A 19,830-nucleotide genomic window follows, 5' to 3' on the forward strand; every position below is an offset into this window, starting at 1 on the left:
TGTTTATTTTATATAGCTTTCATACAGAGTATCACAAGTCACCGTATGATCACATAAACAGTAAGGATTATGAAAGCTTAGTAGGAAGAGTATTATTTGGCATGTGGTTTCAGATTTACTCTTATTCAAAGAGGCAGAATGTTTTCATGCTACTCCATGGAGGCAGCAAAAAGCCCAATAACAGAACCCTTCTTTTTGCAGGCAACCCATGCTCATACAAGGGATCCCACTGTCGTGAGCAGATGACTTCTGGTCAGCTTAAGTGGGCAAAAGACACAGGACTAAGAGACAGTAGCTTCTGTCCTGAATGAGTTACTCTGGGAAGTACCTTAGGGTGTCACCAAAAACTGGATCTGAGATAAGGTAACAATGGAAATTTGAGGCAGCCTATAGGGAAAACAAAAGGGGGAGGGGGGGTTACACCTGAATCAGTGACTTGTTCTCTGTTTTCTTCATATGGGTGAGAACAGTTTTGACAAAAGCAGCACCCATTCCCTTTCCTCAGGTGGCAGCCACAAGCCAATATGAAGAAACAAGGGTTATTGATAACGTAACGTGAATTTTTGCTAAGACTGAATTCAGGAATTCCTCCTGTCTGTATATGCAATTAAGAGTGGAGTCAAACACAAGGATAGGGTCCTTCCGTACTAATGCCAAGGCACTGTGCTAACCTCAGTGTAATGGAGATTAATTTTAAAGGGTCTAGGAAAGAACTGCACTGAGAAGGATGGGACACGGTTCTGCTATCAGAAACAGGCTTACAGAAATAATCAAAGTGGAGGACTTGAGCAGTGGGAGACAGAATCAGTGCAGACATGAAATGCAAAAACCCTAAGAGACAGAAAACAGAGAAGAACAAGAGTTACAAACACAAAGGTAAGGAAAGTCCCTTGTTACTTCACCAAGTACAAGTGAGAAACTGTGCCAACCTGAGAGACATTGATCGTAGTTAGGTTCCTATTTGTGAAACGCAACTTTGGTAAAAGGATTGGAAAATTTTGTCTAGGGAATAGCTGTCTGGTCTGTTCAGCTTCTTGGTAGAAAGATACTGAGTTACTTGAAATTTGTGTCTCCGAGCTGCTTGCATGCTCTGGGAAGACTTAAGAACTTGGACATTCCTTCCACTGAGCAGACTGATAGGGTTCAAAGCATATTTAACCATGAGCTGTGCTGCAACTGGGTGGAAAATATTAATCAACTCCAGCCATCTAGGGAGACTGTGGTTATCACGAAGAATATGTGGGACACTCATGCAAGAATTTTTTTTTTTCCCTGCAAACTGGACAAGCTCTCCTAGAGTTTATCTACCCCAACTGCATGCTTTTGAAAAGGAAAAAAAAAAAAAAAAAAAGGAAAAAAAGCTAGACTAAATGAGTACTTTCAACTAGAGCTAAAGGTAAACACTCCATTGGAACTTTGCCCTAATCAATAGTAGCAATGTTCATGTCACATGAGAGTCAGAGGATAGAATATGGTGCTTACTGCAGTCAGCAAATAAGCTAATTATACTTAGCCTGCTTGAAGAAGGGGACAAGTGAGGTCTGGTCCACCCACATATTAATGCAATCATCATTATCCTTATCCCTTGTTTGCTCTGCGCTTATATTGCAAAAAAAAAAAAAAAATTGTCCCAAACGGAGGGTGCTACTGACCCCTTGTGGGAGAAATACTCCGACGTTTTAGGGTGCCCGAGTGTCACTGCCTAAACCAGCTCAGATTTAAGTTCGTATACTGAACTCACACAGGTTTATTGCTAATGAAAATTTAGTGAAACGGTGTCATAGTTTTGAGAGAGGTCAGTATAATCTCACAAGGGTATTTTCCTGACCTCATGCTGTTTTGCAGGAGCTAAATTTTGTATTAACTTCTCCAGGGCAGTCAAGCAAGCTTAAGCAAATGATAGCTGTAAGAAGTAGATTTCACACTGAATTTCCTACAACTTTGTTTTGCATTGTCACAGAACAAAAGTTTTGTGTTATCAGCTGACACATTTCTTGGTTTCTAATATGATTAAACCTATTTCAGCACATCATAGCATTGCCCTCTAGAGACTGCTTTTTAGAAGAATATCTGAGTATCTCCTGGAAAGCCTGGCCATACTCCTCCTTCACTGCAAAGGGAACAAAGTGCTTAAATCCCTCAAGTAACTTCCAGACAAAAGCTTTTCATAAGCACCAGTAACAGCATTGATAGGCTTCATTCTTCAACAGCATCATTCCTGACTGAAATTATCTTTCCATATTGTGAAGAAAAAAGTCTGTTAAGGAAACCTCTCTTTTTTTTAATCAAATACTGCTGCTAACACTTCTCCCCTGAATAAGATGAAGTACACTCATGAAGAACCACCCTCGGCATTTACAAAACGTCAAATCTGAAGGAAATCTCCACAGTCACATTTTTCCTGCCTTAAACATGCTGCATATTGGAAACAGCTTGAATTAATTAGGAGTGCAAGGTGCATTAAGATACAGAGTGGCATGTTTGTAAACTACCCTTTCTTTTGGGTCTACCACCCTTCTCAGCGTGGAAGAAGCCCTCTCAAAATCTACAAACATCAATCTCTAACACCAGCCACACCCACCGTGACCAACATTAGGGGCTGAAACCCTAGAGACCACAGAGACCACATCCTAAAGCCTTTAGTAAAGCCATTGCCATCACTTGCAATGCAGCAGGTATTCTGCTGCCAAGCCTCTCCCTGTCATATCTGAAAAGTCCTGGCAGTCAGGCCATGTGGTGACCGGAAAAGAGAAATATCACTCCCATTTTTGAAAGGATAACATGGAGGATTTAGGGAACTACCTACTGGTGAGCCTCACCTCTGTACCTGGAAAGCTCATGGAGCAGATCCTCCTGGAAGCAATGTCAAGGCACATGCAGGACAAAGGTGATCCGAGACAGCCAGCATGGCTTCACCAAGGGCAAATTGTGCCTGACCAGTCTGGTGGCCCTCTAATGATGATGGAGTGACTGCATCTGCTGACAAGGGAAGACCGACCAATGTCATCTGCCTGCACTTCTGTAAGGCCTTTGACACAGTCCCACATGACATCCTGGTCTCCAAATTGGAGAGAGATGGATTTGAAGGGTGGCCCATTCAGTGGATAAGGAATTGGCCTGAAGGCTGCACCCAGAGAGTTGCGGTCAATGGCTCCATGTCCAGGCGGAGGCCAGGGACGAGCGGTGTCCCTCAGGGGTCTGTCCTGGGACCAGTGCTGTTTTGCTGAGTCTGATTGATTTTGTTACCTTTAGTTAAATAGATATATTTTTGAATGTATCCATTAAATTGAATCCTAAAAGCATAAACTTTGGTGCAGTAAATGCTGTCTCAGAGAATGTGAGCTATTATATCTGGCAGATTTTTAAGTGATCCCATTCATATAGCCAGATCCGTAAAGGTTGTTCACGAACAAGATGGAATCTAACACAAATTTAACAGCAACTCTAATTAGCATAATGAATTGTGTACAGATACAAAAATTTGCACATAAAAAAAGGTTAAGGTCAAACTTTTTGTTGTTACAACATAATCTGCATTCGTACTTCTGCTGTGTTGTTTAAAAAATATTTGAGTATCTGGAAAATTCAAAGGCACTCAGCATTTCTGATGTTGCTGTAAACTCACTCTTCAGTGGTATATTCTAAAGAACCAGAATGTTTTGAGCTTTGGATTACAATCTCCCTCACTAGATAAGGTCTGGGGTCTTTAAAGATTACCTGCCAAGAACTCACAGTTACCAGACATTTGTTCAGATATACAATTTTCTATTTCTGTGGCAACATCTAACTTCATTACAAGTAGAATCAAATTAAATGAGCTAAAAAAAATCCCTTCCCAATGACGTGTGCACAGAAATCAGTAATAATTCTGTCTCATTACATCTTCAAATCAAAGCTATTGAAAGCCAGTGTGTATCTTATATAACAAGTTTTATTAACCATACAGTACATTAGCATTTCTCTTGAAAAGCTTAGACCTTGCTAAGCAGTTTTAATGAAAGCAATTATATAATGCTATCTGCATACAGAAACCCACTACATTCACACAGACAACCTTAAATTTCTCCAATAAACAGTCATGTCAAAAGCTACAATTTACTGAAAATACAAAGTTGGTTTTAACAGAAGCAAAAATGTTCCTGTGGTTCAGTAAAACCTGTTTTGTAATATGAATAATTTGCAATCCTGAAAACATGAGGCTTGGGACAAAAAGTATTTCCTAGAAGCTCAGAACAAGACATTTTTGATAACATGAAATGGCATGCAAACATAAGAGATTTGTTGCTGATTCTCTTTCTTAAAAGAAAAAAAAAAAAAAAAACAACTTACTGGGCCAGAATAAAGCAGGCATTTTTACATGTTTATACAACAACCTCTCCCTTGACACCAAAGACATCCCCTACAGAACATTTTGTCAGCTCTCTTTCCCACAAATGCTGCTTCTGTACATTCGTACACTATGCCCTTCAGAGCCCCAGGACTGGTGCAACAATGACACAACTCACAGGAAGCTTAGCAAAACCTAATATTGCCGATTTCCTTTACAGAAAATACGTACTAGCATATAAATCCATGGCAGGGGCATTTCAGTTCTATGAACAGAAACTCCTCCAAAGATACTTGCACTCTGTAAGGACTCGACAGCTGCTGCCCATCACTTAGTTCTACCAAGGCACTGTACAGTCACCGCATCCACAGTATTCCCCATGCTGTGCTGAAGAATATTGTGAATTTCTTTAAGTTGTTAAAAAGCCCTGAGTCAGAACTTTTTTTTTCTTTGTTTTTAACCACAGGCTCAGCTATAAAACCTCTAAACTTTTTTTTTTTTTTTTTTAATTCTAAAACTTCTGTGATAAGTTTTGTTTTGTCAGCACAAACAAGGTACGAAATGCATAAAAAGACAAGAGTACGGATTCCAGCAACTTCTGCAAGAATAATATACAATGTACACTGTGGCAAATCATACAGCTCGGTCATATGTAATTTATACAGTCAGTAAAAACCATTCGCAATGAATTCAGACATGGAAACTGATGAAGCAAAATAAAACTGAAATGTTCCCCATCCTTTCCCAAAGACAAAGAATAACCAGCAAAGAATTCAATACTTTGACAGAAAGGAGGTAGCCTTACTAAAAGTTAGGATGGAGTGATATTTTAAGTGAAAACTTACGTAGCACAAAGAACAGTATAGGCTTTTCGGTTCATCAGCTGCTACTGGAAGAGTAAAATTAAGTTTCTGACACGTAATGTGCAGTATTACAGAAGAAGCTTAGACAGATCACTAGCCCAAAGCAACTTCTTCAAACAATGTAGTGTTTACAAACACTGCAATACTGCTAGAAATAAGTACGCATACATAAAACTTCATCTCTAGAAAATAGCTACACGATAAAGACTTATATTATTTTAAAAGACCATTTCACGTCTTTAGAAGAAGCTAAAATACTGGTTGTAAGACTATGCTAACAAGGCACAAGTACTTGTGCAAATCTGCTAGATCCTTACTCAATTCAAGTTAAGAGCAATAGTTCCTAATCCATCTTTCTTATTTACAAAGTAACTTCTTTATTCTCCTGCCTAATTTTTCAGTATGCTGAAAATCGGATTCCTCCAAATCTTAACATACCAGCAGAGAGTATTTCAACAAATGCAAGGCATGGACCAATAGCCCCAATTCTAAAAAAGTGCCAAATCAGTTCAACAGGAGCTTGGGTACAGCAAATGATATGCAGAAGGTTGGGAAAAAAACAATAACCACACAAAAGTTAATAAGCTACAACTATTTAGCATGTTGTATTAGCCTTTTAGGTTGTCTCCATACCCTTAAATCACCGTGCACTCATGTGACCATTTATGTATTTCACTAAATTGAAAAAAGTGCTGTAACCATCTGTACATACCTCACATCTGAACAATATTTATTATCAGGTATCTTCTTGATTTGCTTGGGAAACAAGTGGAGATATTATATCCGATTTAATTTCAAAACTGCTATTAAATATTAGGGGACAATCTTAAGAAACAAAGCCTGCAATCTTTACATTTTAGTGTATCAGAGGCAAATGCCTTACGCACTTTTCATCTCATTTTCACTTTGCTCCCCAATATTAACGATAATAATGAGATCTATGCTTTCATCTCCTGCTGAAGACAGATGCACGATGACATACCCTCAACTTTCCTGTTTGCTACCTATGATCCTCTTTGGCTTTCCAATCAAGCTTCTGTTTTTCATCCTCCGTGGTTAAGTGTTACCCAACTGAACATTTGCACCCTGTGCACGTTGCCCAGGTGAGCCAAGACTCATGGGACTGGATGAGCTCGCTAGCTGCCTCAGCAACACCAGGTCACCTTGGGCAGTCAGAATCCAAGGATGATGTGTGAATCTACAGATCTGTCCTAAGTGACACTGGATTTGCAAGTATTTTTCTGAAGTCTTTTGAAAGGCAAGTAGCGTAGTTAGTAAGCAAGTGTGTTAGTTAGTTTACCTTGTTTTTTTTTTCTAATTGAGCTGTTTCTCTTAATATCTTGATAGAATTGAGTTAAATCCCCAACACCGAGATATTTTAATTTCATCTGCCACACTACACCGTCCGATGGGTCCAGTTACTAACTTTTATGCAGTCACATACACCTGGCGTGACTGCAGCACAGAAGCCTGGAAATGCTCCTACAGCGATACCTTCAGTCACTGTGCCTACATCCATATGACTGTGATAACATGCACATATTAAGAGTGTTATAAAGTAACTTACAGCTTCTCTGTCGTAAAGTACAAGCCTAACAGCCTTACCTACTCATGCTACTATCTGCCTCCCACAGACCCCGAGTGTTTAACATTCAACTCCAGTTTTCCACACACGATGCTTTAGATCAGTTCTTGCTCAGGTGAATTATTCAATTTTTAATACGAAGTTGAACTACTTTCAAGTAATTCTGACTTCTTCCACTGAGAAAGAATTAGGAAAATGTCAGCTGCTATTGAGGTTTCAATTTTGAGCTGCATTATCATGAAGAAATCCACCCTGCCTTTGTGCTGACCATATAGAGAGGTTTCCTTAAAGGGTAAATAATAGACAATATTCCAAATGTGTCTGCCAGAAGTAGAGGAAACTGAGGTACAGATCCAATGCATTCCAGGACAAAACTCAGAATGGATGGACAAATGGCATGTCTTATAACTGTATCATGTTTGGAGGAACACTGACAGAAGCTGAAGCCTACTGCAGACAGTTCAGTTGCCAAACACTACCAAAAAAAATCAGTGTTAGTGACATACACATTGTCCAAACAAAACCAGCACTGAACACTTGTGTGCAATCAGAGCCTAAGTGGAGATAGTGAAATAACGAAGTGAAAAAAGCCTTTTATCAAAAATTTTCCAAAGCTCCTTGAAATCTTGGTATTTTAGAACAGGGACCAAAGCAAGAAAAGGGAGGGCTATTCAATTTGGTCAAGATGACAAATACATAAGATTATTTAAGAACAAATGACTACTAGTATACAAAATTAAACAGGATGTTATGTTGATTCCAGATAATGATTTTGTCATCAAAAGACTGAGATTAATTTTTAAAAAAGAGATCAGTTTTATTCTTTATGCTTATTTGAATCTTCCCCTGAACTACCCCTTTTGCCATATTTTTGCCATATGTAATCAGAATGGAATCAGAAATTCATCTTAGCTGCAAGGAAGGCACCTGAATGACTCCAGGTTATATTTCTTTGTTGTTCTGCATTCAAACAAAGCCAGCACAATGGCAAAGGGCTACATAAACTGCACTCTGCTAAATAATCTGCTGAATCTCTTAGGAGCAAAGCCCACATTCCTGTTAGCTGCAAGCAACCTTTAAATCAGTATACTTTCTTCCACCCAAAAAGACAGAAGGTACTTGTTAGCAAAACGTTAAGTTTGAAGCCCTCACGGTAGTACTTTCAGGTCCATGAATACGTCTCAGTCACATCAATGACAGCAATCTCCCTCAGCTGACTTCAGCTCACCTAGGCATGGCTCAAAATTAACTGCTCTTCCAGCAATATTCTGAATTGCAATATTACCTATTAATAGTTTGTCACTAATGTTCTGGTATAACACCCAGCACAGATGAATAAGCTGTATTAAATCTTTGCTTTTGCTCTTGATACCCTTCGCCTGGAGACAACACAACTAATTTAAGAGAGGAAAATAATACGTAGCTTGCTTCATACTTCATAAGATACAACATTATAGATTAACTTTTGCAAACTTCATCTCTGTTTTTTCTAATTTGTAGACCCAGAATATTTAAATGGCCCTACATATATATTTGTTCCCCCACAACTGACCAAATTCACTCATTTGAAACAGATCAACTGACCCACTGCTCCTATGTTTTACTATCCAACCAAGTTAAAAGCAGTTCCATATGTAACTGTGTGGCTAGCAGACCCAAGAAGTTCACTAGTTAAGTTACCTTGAACCTGTTACACTAAAGTGCAGTTTGAGGAATGAGACATCTCCAAAACTTTGTTTCTTTTTTCCTGTTTCTTTCCCAATCCATCCTCAGAAAGGGCACATTAAAGTTCAAATTAGCTTAACATTGTATTTTGAGGCCTGGTCTTAGTGAAATAGTATGATATTTATTATTACTGTTTACGCACTTTGTATTGACTTTGCGTTATTGTGTATTTCAAGATAACAAGTCTTGTGAATCGTAACTGTCACAGGAAATCTGAACGTTCTCCAGAAAAGCGTTAAACAAAAAAGCACTACATATTTATATTCAATAATAACTGACAATATATTAAAAAAGGGGCAAAAAAGTATATTGCTTGACACCTTATACATACATTACAAAACACGAAATAAACCAAAACAAGATTGTCCCTTTACACTTTAAGGGGAAGAAAACAACAGAAAGAAAACTAAAAAAAGACTGCTGTAAATTAGCTTCAGGCTCAGATCTTAGTTTTAAGAGTAAAGTTAAAAGCTGACTGTTCAAATACTGTTCTATTATTTGGTGTGTTCACAGTCTTTAAAGAATTACCATGTAATGAACCTGCGCTACAGTATTAGAAATGTTTTCTTTAGAACCTTTTACTGCCTTTCAGACTTGCAGAGATTTAAATCATTCAGATGTCCTTATTATTCATGAACTATCACTGGTTCGTTCCACTGTTTAATACAAAAGGATCCTTCGTTCGATTGCCTTGCGGCATATCGGGCATTCGCTCATTCGGTCTCCACAAAGCTGACACGTTCCATGGCCACAGAGAAAGATCATATTCTTCAGACGGTCCAAACAGACAGGACACATGGTCTGTAAAAGATTTTGACAGGTTACATAGTCAATGACAGCACTGATGCAGTATTGAGAATGCAATAGATAAATTACTGAAAGTTAACAATAAATATGCCATCTTAAGCATAACAGATTATTGGCATAGCATAACCCAGCGACTGAGCATATATTCCAAAACCTTATTATTATTTTTTTAAAACATACATTTTTACATCACATTGATCTAAAGTTTTGGGGCTTTTCATGACACAAAAATTGTGCTTTTTGTTGCTTTTGTCTGCTTTCTGTTCTTGGTGTTTTTTGTTTTTGTTTTTTTTTTCTTTCCTCAGATATGATCTCCAACTAAGGCAACCAAGAAGCAGGTTGATACCAAATTTTCATTATCATCACCTAAATTTGCAAAATTAAGACACTATTCAGCAACATTCCCTTTTACATGATGTAATCTTTCAGGGAACAAAAAGCATAAAATTTTATGTCAAGCAATGCTCAGGTAAATGATTTACCAATTCATTCTCAGGCTCCCTAGCTAATCAGGTACTTACCTTTACAGAAGACGCACTAAACATATGCAAAAAACAATAAAAATGCTGCATAATCAATATTACATGTAAACATTCAATTCTGATAATTGCAGTCTTTACTAATGGAAATAATCTACATTTTCTACGAAAAGAATACCAAGTTGTATATGAAGAGCAATTAATAAGTCAGTAACCTTCAGTCATAGCAATAGCACAGCAAACTTTTAAAATCCTTTTTAACTGATGAATATTAAAGTGACAGCCAATGCCCAAAAAGATCTAAAGCTCTTCAACAGCGAAGTTTATTTTGTACTGAATGAATAAGGAACAATGTCCTTCACCTGTCATATGTAGAAATTGAGGTTTTTGTAAGGCATGTTCCTTCACCATAAGTATATTGCAGCGTATCTTATATTAGGATTTCATCTTAAGATGTTTATCAAAGGTTAGTAAATGAATAGATATTTAACATATGATAATTGTTAATATTGTTCTACAGTCCAACAAATCCCATCTATGATGTGCTCAGATCTGAGACTTAAGAATGTATATTTTATATATAATATGAAATCCTAACAGGTACAAGACTTCAACCACAAACTCATTTTATTACTGCCTTGCACTTGTGACTTGTTTCCATACTAACTGCCGGGAGTTTACTTCAGTTTGTTCATTTTTGAGAGATACAAGCCATACTAGGAACCCCGTCCAGTATAATCTTAATACATAGTTTCTATGGAATTAATAGATATTACTTTCTAGGGTTGATTGCTTAGATGAAGACAAAAATAAAAATAAATAAATAAATACATAAGTAAATAAAACAGAGCTGAAATTTGCATGGAATTTGACCACATGCCTATTTTGATTTCCAGGATATCAGTATAATGTGCTAACAGATATGTAAAACTGCCTGATAAAACCTCATGTCAATTTGTTATATAAAAAAGGATACAAAAAAAAAAAACAACAAAAAACCCCACAACATTCAACAAACACCATGCTCCAGTTTTGCCAGAATTTCTAAACTATCATACCGAAACAGTCTCAGAAACTAAAAATTCATAAAAATTCAAAAATTCACTGTCAGTTAGTCCAGCTTATCTTTCCATTCATACCTCATCATCATCTACACTTCCCAATGAAAAAATTAGAGCTTGCTTCTGTCAGTAACCTACCGTCTTCAGTGTCTAAATATAATGTTAGAATTACTGAAATTAAATTCCCTGTTTTTCTCCAAAATGCTACTTGAAAAATGAAAACACCCATCAAGGGATACAAAAAATATCTTTTCAAACACTGTTGCTTCTGATGAACTAATTCAGTGAAACACAGAAATACTAAGTTTCATTTTCTAGATCTCTTCCGCAATTGCATATGCAGTATTAGCAAATTGCCCAGTTTCTCCTGCTCAGTACAAACGTGGAATATTTAAAATACATGAATTGTTTTATTCCTTAATATGATACTATTTTAACATTTATGCTACTTTATAAAGTAGGAAAATTATTAGCAGCCTTCATTACTTAACTACCTGCTCATATGCACTGTTACAGGGGATTAAAGTTCATTATATGCCTTACAGCGAATTGTGCCACAGCAGCAGGAAATAAGCAGAGTCTCTATTTCCAATAGTTTGCTAGTGTTCTCTGTATGAAATCACGTTTTACATCTTTTACACGTGTGAATCATTTGACTACCGTCTTCTGAAGGAAAACAAATGGCATAAAAAGGCACTGTATCTGTTATATATAAAAATAACTCCTACGGGTAGTAAAAGTAGGTCTGAAAAAGCATTCATCACACCTTTAATTATAGCTTGGCCTGATAACTCAAATAAATCAATTTTTACCACTAACAAGATGTTTTAAACTGCTTGAAATATTTCCTTATTACTAAAAGCATTTTCTCCAACAATATACAGGTGGCACAGTGACAAAATAAATTGATTTTTAAATAGAAAGAAAGTGATGTAAGTATGGTGAAGGAACATACACAAGGTATTAGATAGATGATGATGATTATGTATGAAATGGGGTGAAGGTATTACAATTACAGTCAAAAGGGTTCACATTCAGGGAATCCCTGAAGAATGGTGTGGTCGTCAGATGTGGGAGATTCAGCTGACATCAGGCATCACTTCTGCTTGGCACGAGAAATGGTTTTAAAAGCTTGCTGCACTAACATATTAGATTATCATTGAAGGTATGAGTTGAAACAGGTTTATACCTGCTGAAAGAGAACAAATTAATTTTAAGTACAAAACTATCATTGTAACAAAAAGAGCGAACTGTTAAAGCACAAAGCAAAAGAATACATGACTGAAGTTGAATGCTATGCATCAATTCAGGCACAAATTTAAAAGATCAGATGACTAACTGTAATCAAATCCTACTTGCTACTCTTAAGTGTGACACAAAACTTGCTCCTCACTCAAAGAAGCTGAAAAGACAGTAAGCAAACAAGAAAGCTCTCAAGCCAAAATCTGCACAAGAATGACCAGAACCATCTCTTTCTGGTCAAACAGGTATTGAATATTCACCTGTTTGATACTTATTTAAAAAAATAAAAAATAAATATTAATGGACAAAGGGGCATTTCAAAGTGAAGGAATGGACTTCAATTCTCAAAGCATTCCAGCATTACATCTTTCTTACTACTGCAAATATGAAAACCATAAAATACAAGTAGAGAATAACATGTATAAAATAATTATTCTTTTCTCCCTAATACAACATAACTTTCTGATATTAGCTCCTTGCTATAGCAACTCCCTAGAGTAAGACAAAATTATTATGAATAAAAGAGCACCTTATGATAACTGAAAAAAAAACAACTGAGATCACATCTAATCAAGGAGAAAAACTGTAAAATGAAGTAGTTTTTCTTTCACATCCCTCCATTAAAAAATATTACCATATCCAAAGAGAACTCAGATCATTTATAAACTCATAAAATAAAGTAACCAGAAAAAAAAAATACATCTGAAGAAAACAGATTACTTGGATTAGAGCATTCATCTTCATGTTTGGATCTATCATTTTAAATGCCAAAACAGTAACCTTATTATCAACAAAGTTACTCTTTTCATCCAACGATGTTATAAAAAGTAAAACTGAAATAAAACAGCAGATCTAAGAAGTCACAGATCTGCAATAGCTCCAGATGTTACCGTTGAGGAAGACATGCATTTCTCAAATGACAATTTTTAATCTGCATGTTCTTTTGCAGACACAAACTATGCAAGAGTATGCTTTTAATCAAATATTAGAATTTTACTGCTACTAGGGTCTTGGACAGCTCTCCATATGACAGGAGCAGGTTTTCATCGACATGTCACCAAGATTAAAATTCGACAGTGTTATCAGCTCTCAAATATAAGGCATTTAGGTATGGGTCCTAGAACTAGTGACCCAAAACTTCAGTCTTAACTTTCATGCACATGAACAGCTGAGAGTAACAACCATCTCAGATAGATGTGATGAAATACTGCAGACTGCTTTAAGCCTCCAAGAAGAAGAGGAAAGTAGTATAACAAGAAAGTTTCTCTGTCTCTTATACCCATTAAAACATTTTTTTTTCCAATTATGTTATATGGAAGTCAAAAATCACATATCAGGGTTCTCTTCTAAGACAGCAAGTTCATACAGTAGTCCAATACCCAAGTTTTTTACTGCTGAAAAATATCAAATTTTCATTTGTTCAGATGGAAAAGGTTTAAAGGTTGGACTAGATGATCTTACAGGTATTTTCTTACCTAACTGATTCTAGGATTCTACATGATTCTAAAAGCAATGAAACCATGTAGTGATTTACCACAGGAAAAGTCCCACATGTAGACAGCACTTCAATAGTATTTCAATAATTCTCATGAAACTAGACTTAGAGGCATAACAAATCTAAACAGACGGCTCTCAATTCTCTGAAACATTAATTTTGAGGTGTTTTGTTTTTATTAGGTTTCTAAATGGCATGCAACTTAATTAACCAATGAATTATCACTATAGCCAATATAAATAGATTTCCACCTGCAAATATGATGCATAATTACAAAAGAAAAAAACTCTCATTTACATTCTAAATATTCAAATTATGTACTTACACCCCATGGATTTCATTTTTCAACCAGACACAAATTGTTTTAACAGTACATAAACTAGATGCTACAGCTAAATGCCAGCCGCTGTTCAAAGGCACCTCGTGAACAGACAAATTCAGGTTTGGCTCGATAAAGAGCAGTGAAGAATATCTACTTTCATCAGTGTTCTGTGAGAACAACTGCTGTAGCTAGTATATTCAGTCAGCTCAACAAGCATGGGACACTTGTTTTTTGTTTTTATTTTTAAATCTGTACACAGAAGACAAACGAACATCATAAAAAATATTGGTTAACTAAAATTTAAGAACTGAGTAACTTCAATGTGTTATTTTGTTTTAAATAACAGAAGATGCATCGGCTTTTTTATCGGCTTAAGTTACCTTAGTGGTCCATAAAATTTTTATCTAGCACTTTTACCTGTTCCTTGATGTCTTGTAACTGTTGCTGCAGCTTCTGTACATCTGCATTGACATTAGTGTTGTCTTTGTCTTTCTGCATAACTGGAATGTTTCCACTTGCTGTAATTTAGAGAAAATAAAGATATGCAATTATGTCTAATGAAACAGGAATAATTATTTCTAGAACACTAGCTATAATTTTTCAATTATCTAAAATAATGTCATTCAAATAGATTTGATCATCTAATTTAATTCACTATAACCTCACTGCAGCTCAATTCCTGAAGAACTTTTGAGTTTTGTAGCAACAAAGTTGGTAAATATTTCCTCAATAATAATGCTCAAAATGCCTCTAAGCACCTCAGTGTTTTCAGAGTTATTTGTCAGTGATGCTCCTCCAGTGAAGTTTAAAAAAAAATAAAATCAAGCAGAGCCCTTTCACTCTGAAAAACCCTTTTTATCCACATAGCTGATTCTATTTGGTGATCAAATCTATACACAAGTATCATGGAAATAGTTTGGTTAAATTCTAAAGCAACTCAGGTTATGTTTTGTCTTTGATTGATCCAGGAAGCGATGTTGCTATTTAAAACCAAAAAATCAAGAAGTACTTCATATGAAAAATTTACAACATATTAAAAGCCTGATTTTAAGGATTATACTTCTCCATTTAGGCATAGTGTGAAAAGAATGACTTAACATTCCAATTCAGATAAAATTAAATTCAAACACTGCATACCACACGTGTAGTCCATAAAAATAATTCATAGAAATTACTCAAAAAAGTCATAAAAAGTTTTAGAAAATCAAAGCAGGTGATGTAAAACTGAACAATGTCATAGAAAATGCTTATATCTAGATGCTAAACAGTTACTGTTTCTTTGTTAGTCAGACAGTTCCAGAAATAAAAATAATACATGTATGGACTCTCATGCACAATCATAGTCAATCTTCAGCTTTTTCTTTGTAGGTCATTAATAAGTTGCCAAGAAGGCATGTATGTTTCAGCTTCTACTCTGGACAATGTAGGCAGTCCTTTAGAGAAATGGTTGGTGCTATCATAGCATTGATACCAATACAGAAGGAGGCAGCATAAACAGATAACGGATACATGGCTATTAAACTTTTCTTCAAAAAGAAAAGGAAAGATTTAGGTAATTTCAAAGAATAAGAAAGGAAATAAGAAGTTGTTTGAGGGAAGGGAAAGAGTATGGGTCTTGGAGTCACTCACAAATATCATCAGTGGTATCTTCTGTACCTTTCCCTCCGCAGCACATTATGAAAGGCACTCTTCGCTCTACCACTGCCCGACATTGTACGCATTTCTTCATCAAGCTTGCACAATCTGAGAGGACAGAGAAATAAATTAAGAAATAAATCCTGCTATTCTCATTGTTCTCTCTTAACACGAGCTTGTTTATTCTTTTCACAGTAAAGATATACCAATACCATAACAAAGGTTTACAATACAAATATCTACTTGTGTTTGTTTTCACTTCATTTTCTGTAAATCACACCCATAAACAATCTCATTTGGGATTCAAAGCAAACTTGTTCTATTTATTTTAACATTATTTCTGGTGAGCAGGTTCCTCTTTCTTCCAACCAAATATCTATTCCACAAGAATTACAGAAATTAAAAAAGTAAAATCACACCCATTTGAGACCAGAACTTCCAAGAATGTCTTGATTACCTGCTTTTTTTTTTTTTCATAACCAAGGACCTCATATATTGTACTAACTTGCCAGGGGCAAACAGAGGTGGCTCCTTGCCCTCAAAAGAGCAAACCCATATATTTTGATACCATCCTAGAAAGAAAGTTAGCATTATTCTGCAAAAGGCAAGTGACAATGTCTCAAAATTGCCAAAGGTTACTGTGAAACAACAGAGTAGATCCTATGAAGTACACAAATTCGAGGACTCTTTCTCATCATGCTTAGAAAGGATCTACAGAAAATAATCTGGAAAGAAAACATTTGCATTTGTAGAGCCATTTGCTGTCATTGTTACAGTTTCGACTTGGCAATGACTATTTCAATGCTGAAATCCTTCACCACAGTGATTAATCTTTTTACTGAGAAACTAATTAAAAAACTTCTCTCATCATCTTTAAACTGCAGACAGCGAAAGAGCCCAGATCAGGACTGGGATCAGGATCAGGAACAGTAAAGTTAGTGATGCAATGTTAGGTCTCCCAGCCAGAAGAGAGAAAGAAACCAGATTTCTTTAACAAGACCAAACAAGCAATTACTTATTGGAAAAGACTACCTTCCCCCTCCTATAGTACGTCAGCAGCAAGCACTGTTCTTCTCTAGGCAAATGACCCTTCAACAAAGCCTTGAAACGTCTGGTGACAAGGTGGTGTCTGTATTCTCACCCAATTATTCTCAAGATAGAAAATTTCTGGAGATCTCCTATGTCTTTTTGCAAGATACATGATGTATCTGTTATAGAAAAACTAGAGCCCTTGTGCAAATCTGCAGATCACTAAGGAAGCATATTAAAATATTTACTTACAGTATTTTTTAAAACATGATTTGCACATCTGAACACACCCAGAAAACTGTAACTAAACAATGAATGAACAGCAGGCTACTATAATCTGAGCAAACCTACTCACTATTAAATAATTCAGAGAGAAGCAGCTGCTCTCTAAATTTCTGGAAATCTCCACTTTGTCCTCTAAATATTTCATTAGCAGCTTGCCAAGTAATGCCAACCTTCTGATTATCACACCAAACTATCAAGTTGTACTCAAAGCCAGATCATTAATGAGCTTTCAGCAATCTTTTATTAAAAATGTTCTGTTTCAGGACTATTTCAAAAAGAACATCCTGTCAAGTCTACTTACTCTCACAAGCACACATATGACCACAAGGCTGGAAAAGCACTGCTGCCTTTTTGTCTGAACACACCACACATTCTTCAATCTGTAAAGTACAATAAACATAGATATGAGAACAGTTTATCTCCTGCTGTCAACATCAATTTGCTTTTTCATTCTCTTTGGAAAGGCACATGGACTTTAAGAAGTTCCATCTAAGCTATATTTACTAATTCATCACCTCAAAATTCAATTTAAAGGAATTGTCACACTGAAGACACATTTGCTGGCAGTATTTAAATGTTCAGTACACTGACAGATATTAGCGCTATTATTGACAGCCTTAGCACTGCAGATATTACCCTAAGTATTTATACAGAACATTAGAAAACTATCAAATAGATGGCATTGAATAGATACTCTCCAAATTAGCAAAAGAAATCCAAGGAAGGTTATCCACAAAGGTTAGCTTTCACCTAGGAAAGCTGATTTCCGTAGATCGTCTTCTTCAGATGGATGAGGGGGCAGCAGACTTACTTTGCTGCTCTGAACCACTGTGGCAGAACTTTTCCACTGACTATAAAGAAAGTCTACAGAAAAGGAGCTCACACTACGTTAACATTTTGTCTTTGAAAATATGCATGGCAGAATGAGTGAACAGTGTAAGAAGAATAAAATAGTGAACAGTAAAAACAGTACAAATGTACATTTGCAAGTTGCATATTTACTCTGAGACAAAGAAACACAGAAGCCGATCAGCCAGAGGTGTTTGGATAGAGACAAAAAAACAGAGTGGGTTTTCTGTAGATCAGAAAACTTGTAAGTGGATTATGAGATTTTTATATATGTATATATATAAAAACATATATATATATATATATTATTTTTCTTTAATGGCCAAAAAGCAACAAGAAGGACAAGGCCTGGTGATTACTAGGAAAAAAGGAATACTCAAGCAGAAAAGCAATGGGGATGCACCCAGTGTAGTCACAAATACCCGGGAGCAACCACCTGAGAAACATGAGGAACTTACTGGGATTAGGTCCCTGAAATAGGGCACAGCTGGTTGATACTCTGAAGAAGAAAGTGTAATAAAATTCATAATTCAAAAAAAAAATAAAGAAAGAAAATGAAAGTAATACTGAATAAAAACTAGTACAAAACTAACTCAGTTTACAGATGAATAATCTTTCCAAGCAGCCCTAAGGAATAAAAGAACTCAGTATAACTGAGGAAATTATATTTCAGGAGAAACAGCGATTTATCTTAAAATGGGAAAAAAATACCAGGAAAAAAAAAACAACTTCAGGTGGCTGTATTATGAACTCTGATGACCTGAACAAAAAAAAATATAAATAAATACATTGACATGGAGAGGGAGAATGAGGAGCAGACAGGACACGAGTACAGGCAAACAGACAAGATTAACACACAATGTTGGGACAAGATATCAAAAAGATTGACAATTCCATCCAGTGAAATGCCTGTAAGGCAAAATACAGCTTAAAATATACACTTTTCCTTGACCTCTTTTTTACTTTTCCATTAAAAATAGAAAGAGAAACAGAAAGCTTTGGAAATGTTTACCTTTGTCCTAGACTGAACTTGCTCTTTACAGATGAGGCATTTTTTCACCCGTGGTGAGCACAGAGAACACGTGGCAATATGTCCACACGGGCCAAACAGAGTGTCTCTCTTCATGTCTGAACACACCATACATTCTTCTAAGGTTTCAGAGTCATTGTTGATCATAGACGGGCTTCGGGAACCAACCTGGCCACTACAAAGAAACCCTGCAGTCAGGCTTTTTTTTTTTTTTAAACTCATACTGCACATCAATTCTCCACTTATCTGTATGTTCCTATACATTCAAGGATCAGTGTGTATCTTAACACAATCCCAGCTGTGTATTCCCAAGTGTACTGTTGACACAAGTGTGAGGTCTCATGCTCAGATAAGGCATTCTGTAGAAACAGCCCACAGAAATTGGAATAGCATCTTGTAAATGCAAAAAAAAAACTACCTTCCCATCTCATAAGTTTAGTTTTTAACAGAGTAATAATAACACATACATTCAGAACTGCACACCTTACCACCTGGAAAGCCTGAATATACTTGTATTACTTTCCAAATGGCAGACTTGTAAAAGAAGCCCCGAACTCCTGAACTGACCTCACCCTGCATCTGTGTCCTATGCTGCAGCTCACCCAGCAGAGGGAGCATGGGTTAAATGTAAACAGCTCAGTCCTACAACGCTCACAAGCCCATAAAAGGTGGCGAGAAGTAAGAACAGCCACAGTGATGAGGCTGAGACAGACAAAAAGTCTCTGCAGAAAATTAAGCACCTTACGTGCTAGGGCAACATCAACAAGAACAGTCTCTCTTCGTGACATTTTGCAAGTACATTTTTCATTTCCATGCACTGACTTCTGAGCAGGAATTAAGGATAAGAATCATGTAAGCCAGTGACTGGAATATAACTAGGACAACTTCTCATACTAAGTGCACTCGATGACGTTTTGGTGAAATTGTAATTCCTAAAGAAGTGCTTCTGAGGTGCCAGGCCTAATCCCTCTTTTTCTTTTTGCAAAGTCATGCAGTCATTCAGCCTGACAGGTACTCAAAAGGTGCTCCAAGGTGCTCCATGCAAAGCAGGGTCAGCCCTAAAATCACACTATTCAGGGTTTTTCTCCATTCCAGT

General features: G+C 36.4%; 1 protein-coding gene across 3 annotated transcripts in view; it reads right to left on the bottom strand.

Moving 5' to 3' along the window:
- Positions 1-3,913: 3,913 nt before the first annotated feature.
- Positions 3,914-19,830, bottom strand: part of MIB1 (MIB E3 ubiquitin protein ligase 1) — a 74,040-nt gene continuing 58,123 nt past the window's right edge. For 2 of the 3 annotated variants that reach the window (XM_068671456.1, XM_068671454.1), the window contains exons 17-21: positions 18,717-18,909; positions 17,157-17,235; positions 15,536-15,649; positions 14,324-14,424; positions 3,914-9,301 (exon numbers count right to left, since the gene is read on the bottom strand). In XM_068671456.1, coding sequence (XP_068527557.1) covers positions 9,161-9,301; positions 14,324-14,424; positions 15,536-15,649; positions 17,157-17,235; positions 18,717-18,909 — 628 coding nt within the window. In that variant the 3' untranslated portion in view covers positions 3,914-9,160. The remainder of the gene's footprint in view (positions 9,302-14,323; positions 14,425-15,535; positions 15,650-17,156; positions 17,236-18,716; positions 18,910-19,830) is intronic. The other variant, XM_068671455.1, reaches the window with a different exon arrangement.

Source organism: Anas acuta, chromosome 2, assembly GCF_963932015.1.
Source record: "Anas acuta chromosome 2, bAnaAcu1.1, whole genome shotgun sequence".
Classification (NCBI taxonomy): domain Eukaryota; kingdom Metazoa; phylum Chordata; class Aves; order Anseriformes; family Anatidae; genus Anas; species Anas acuta.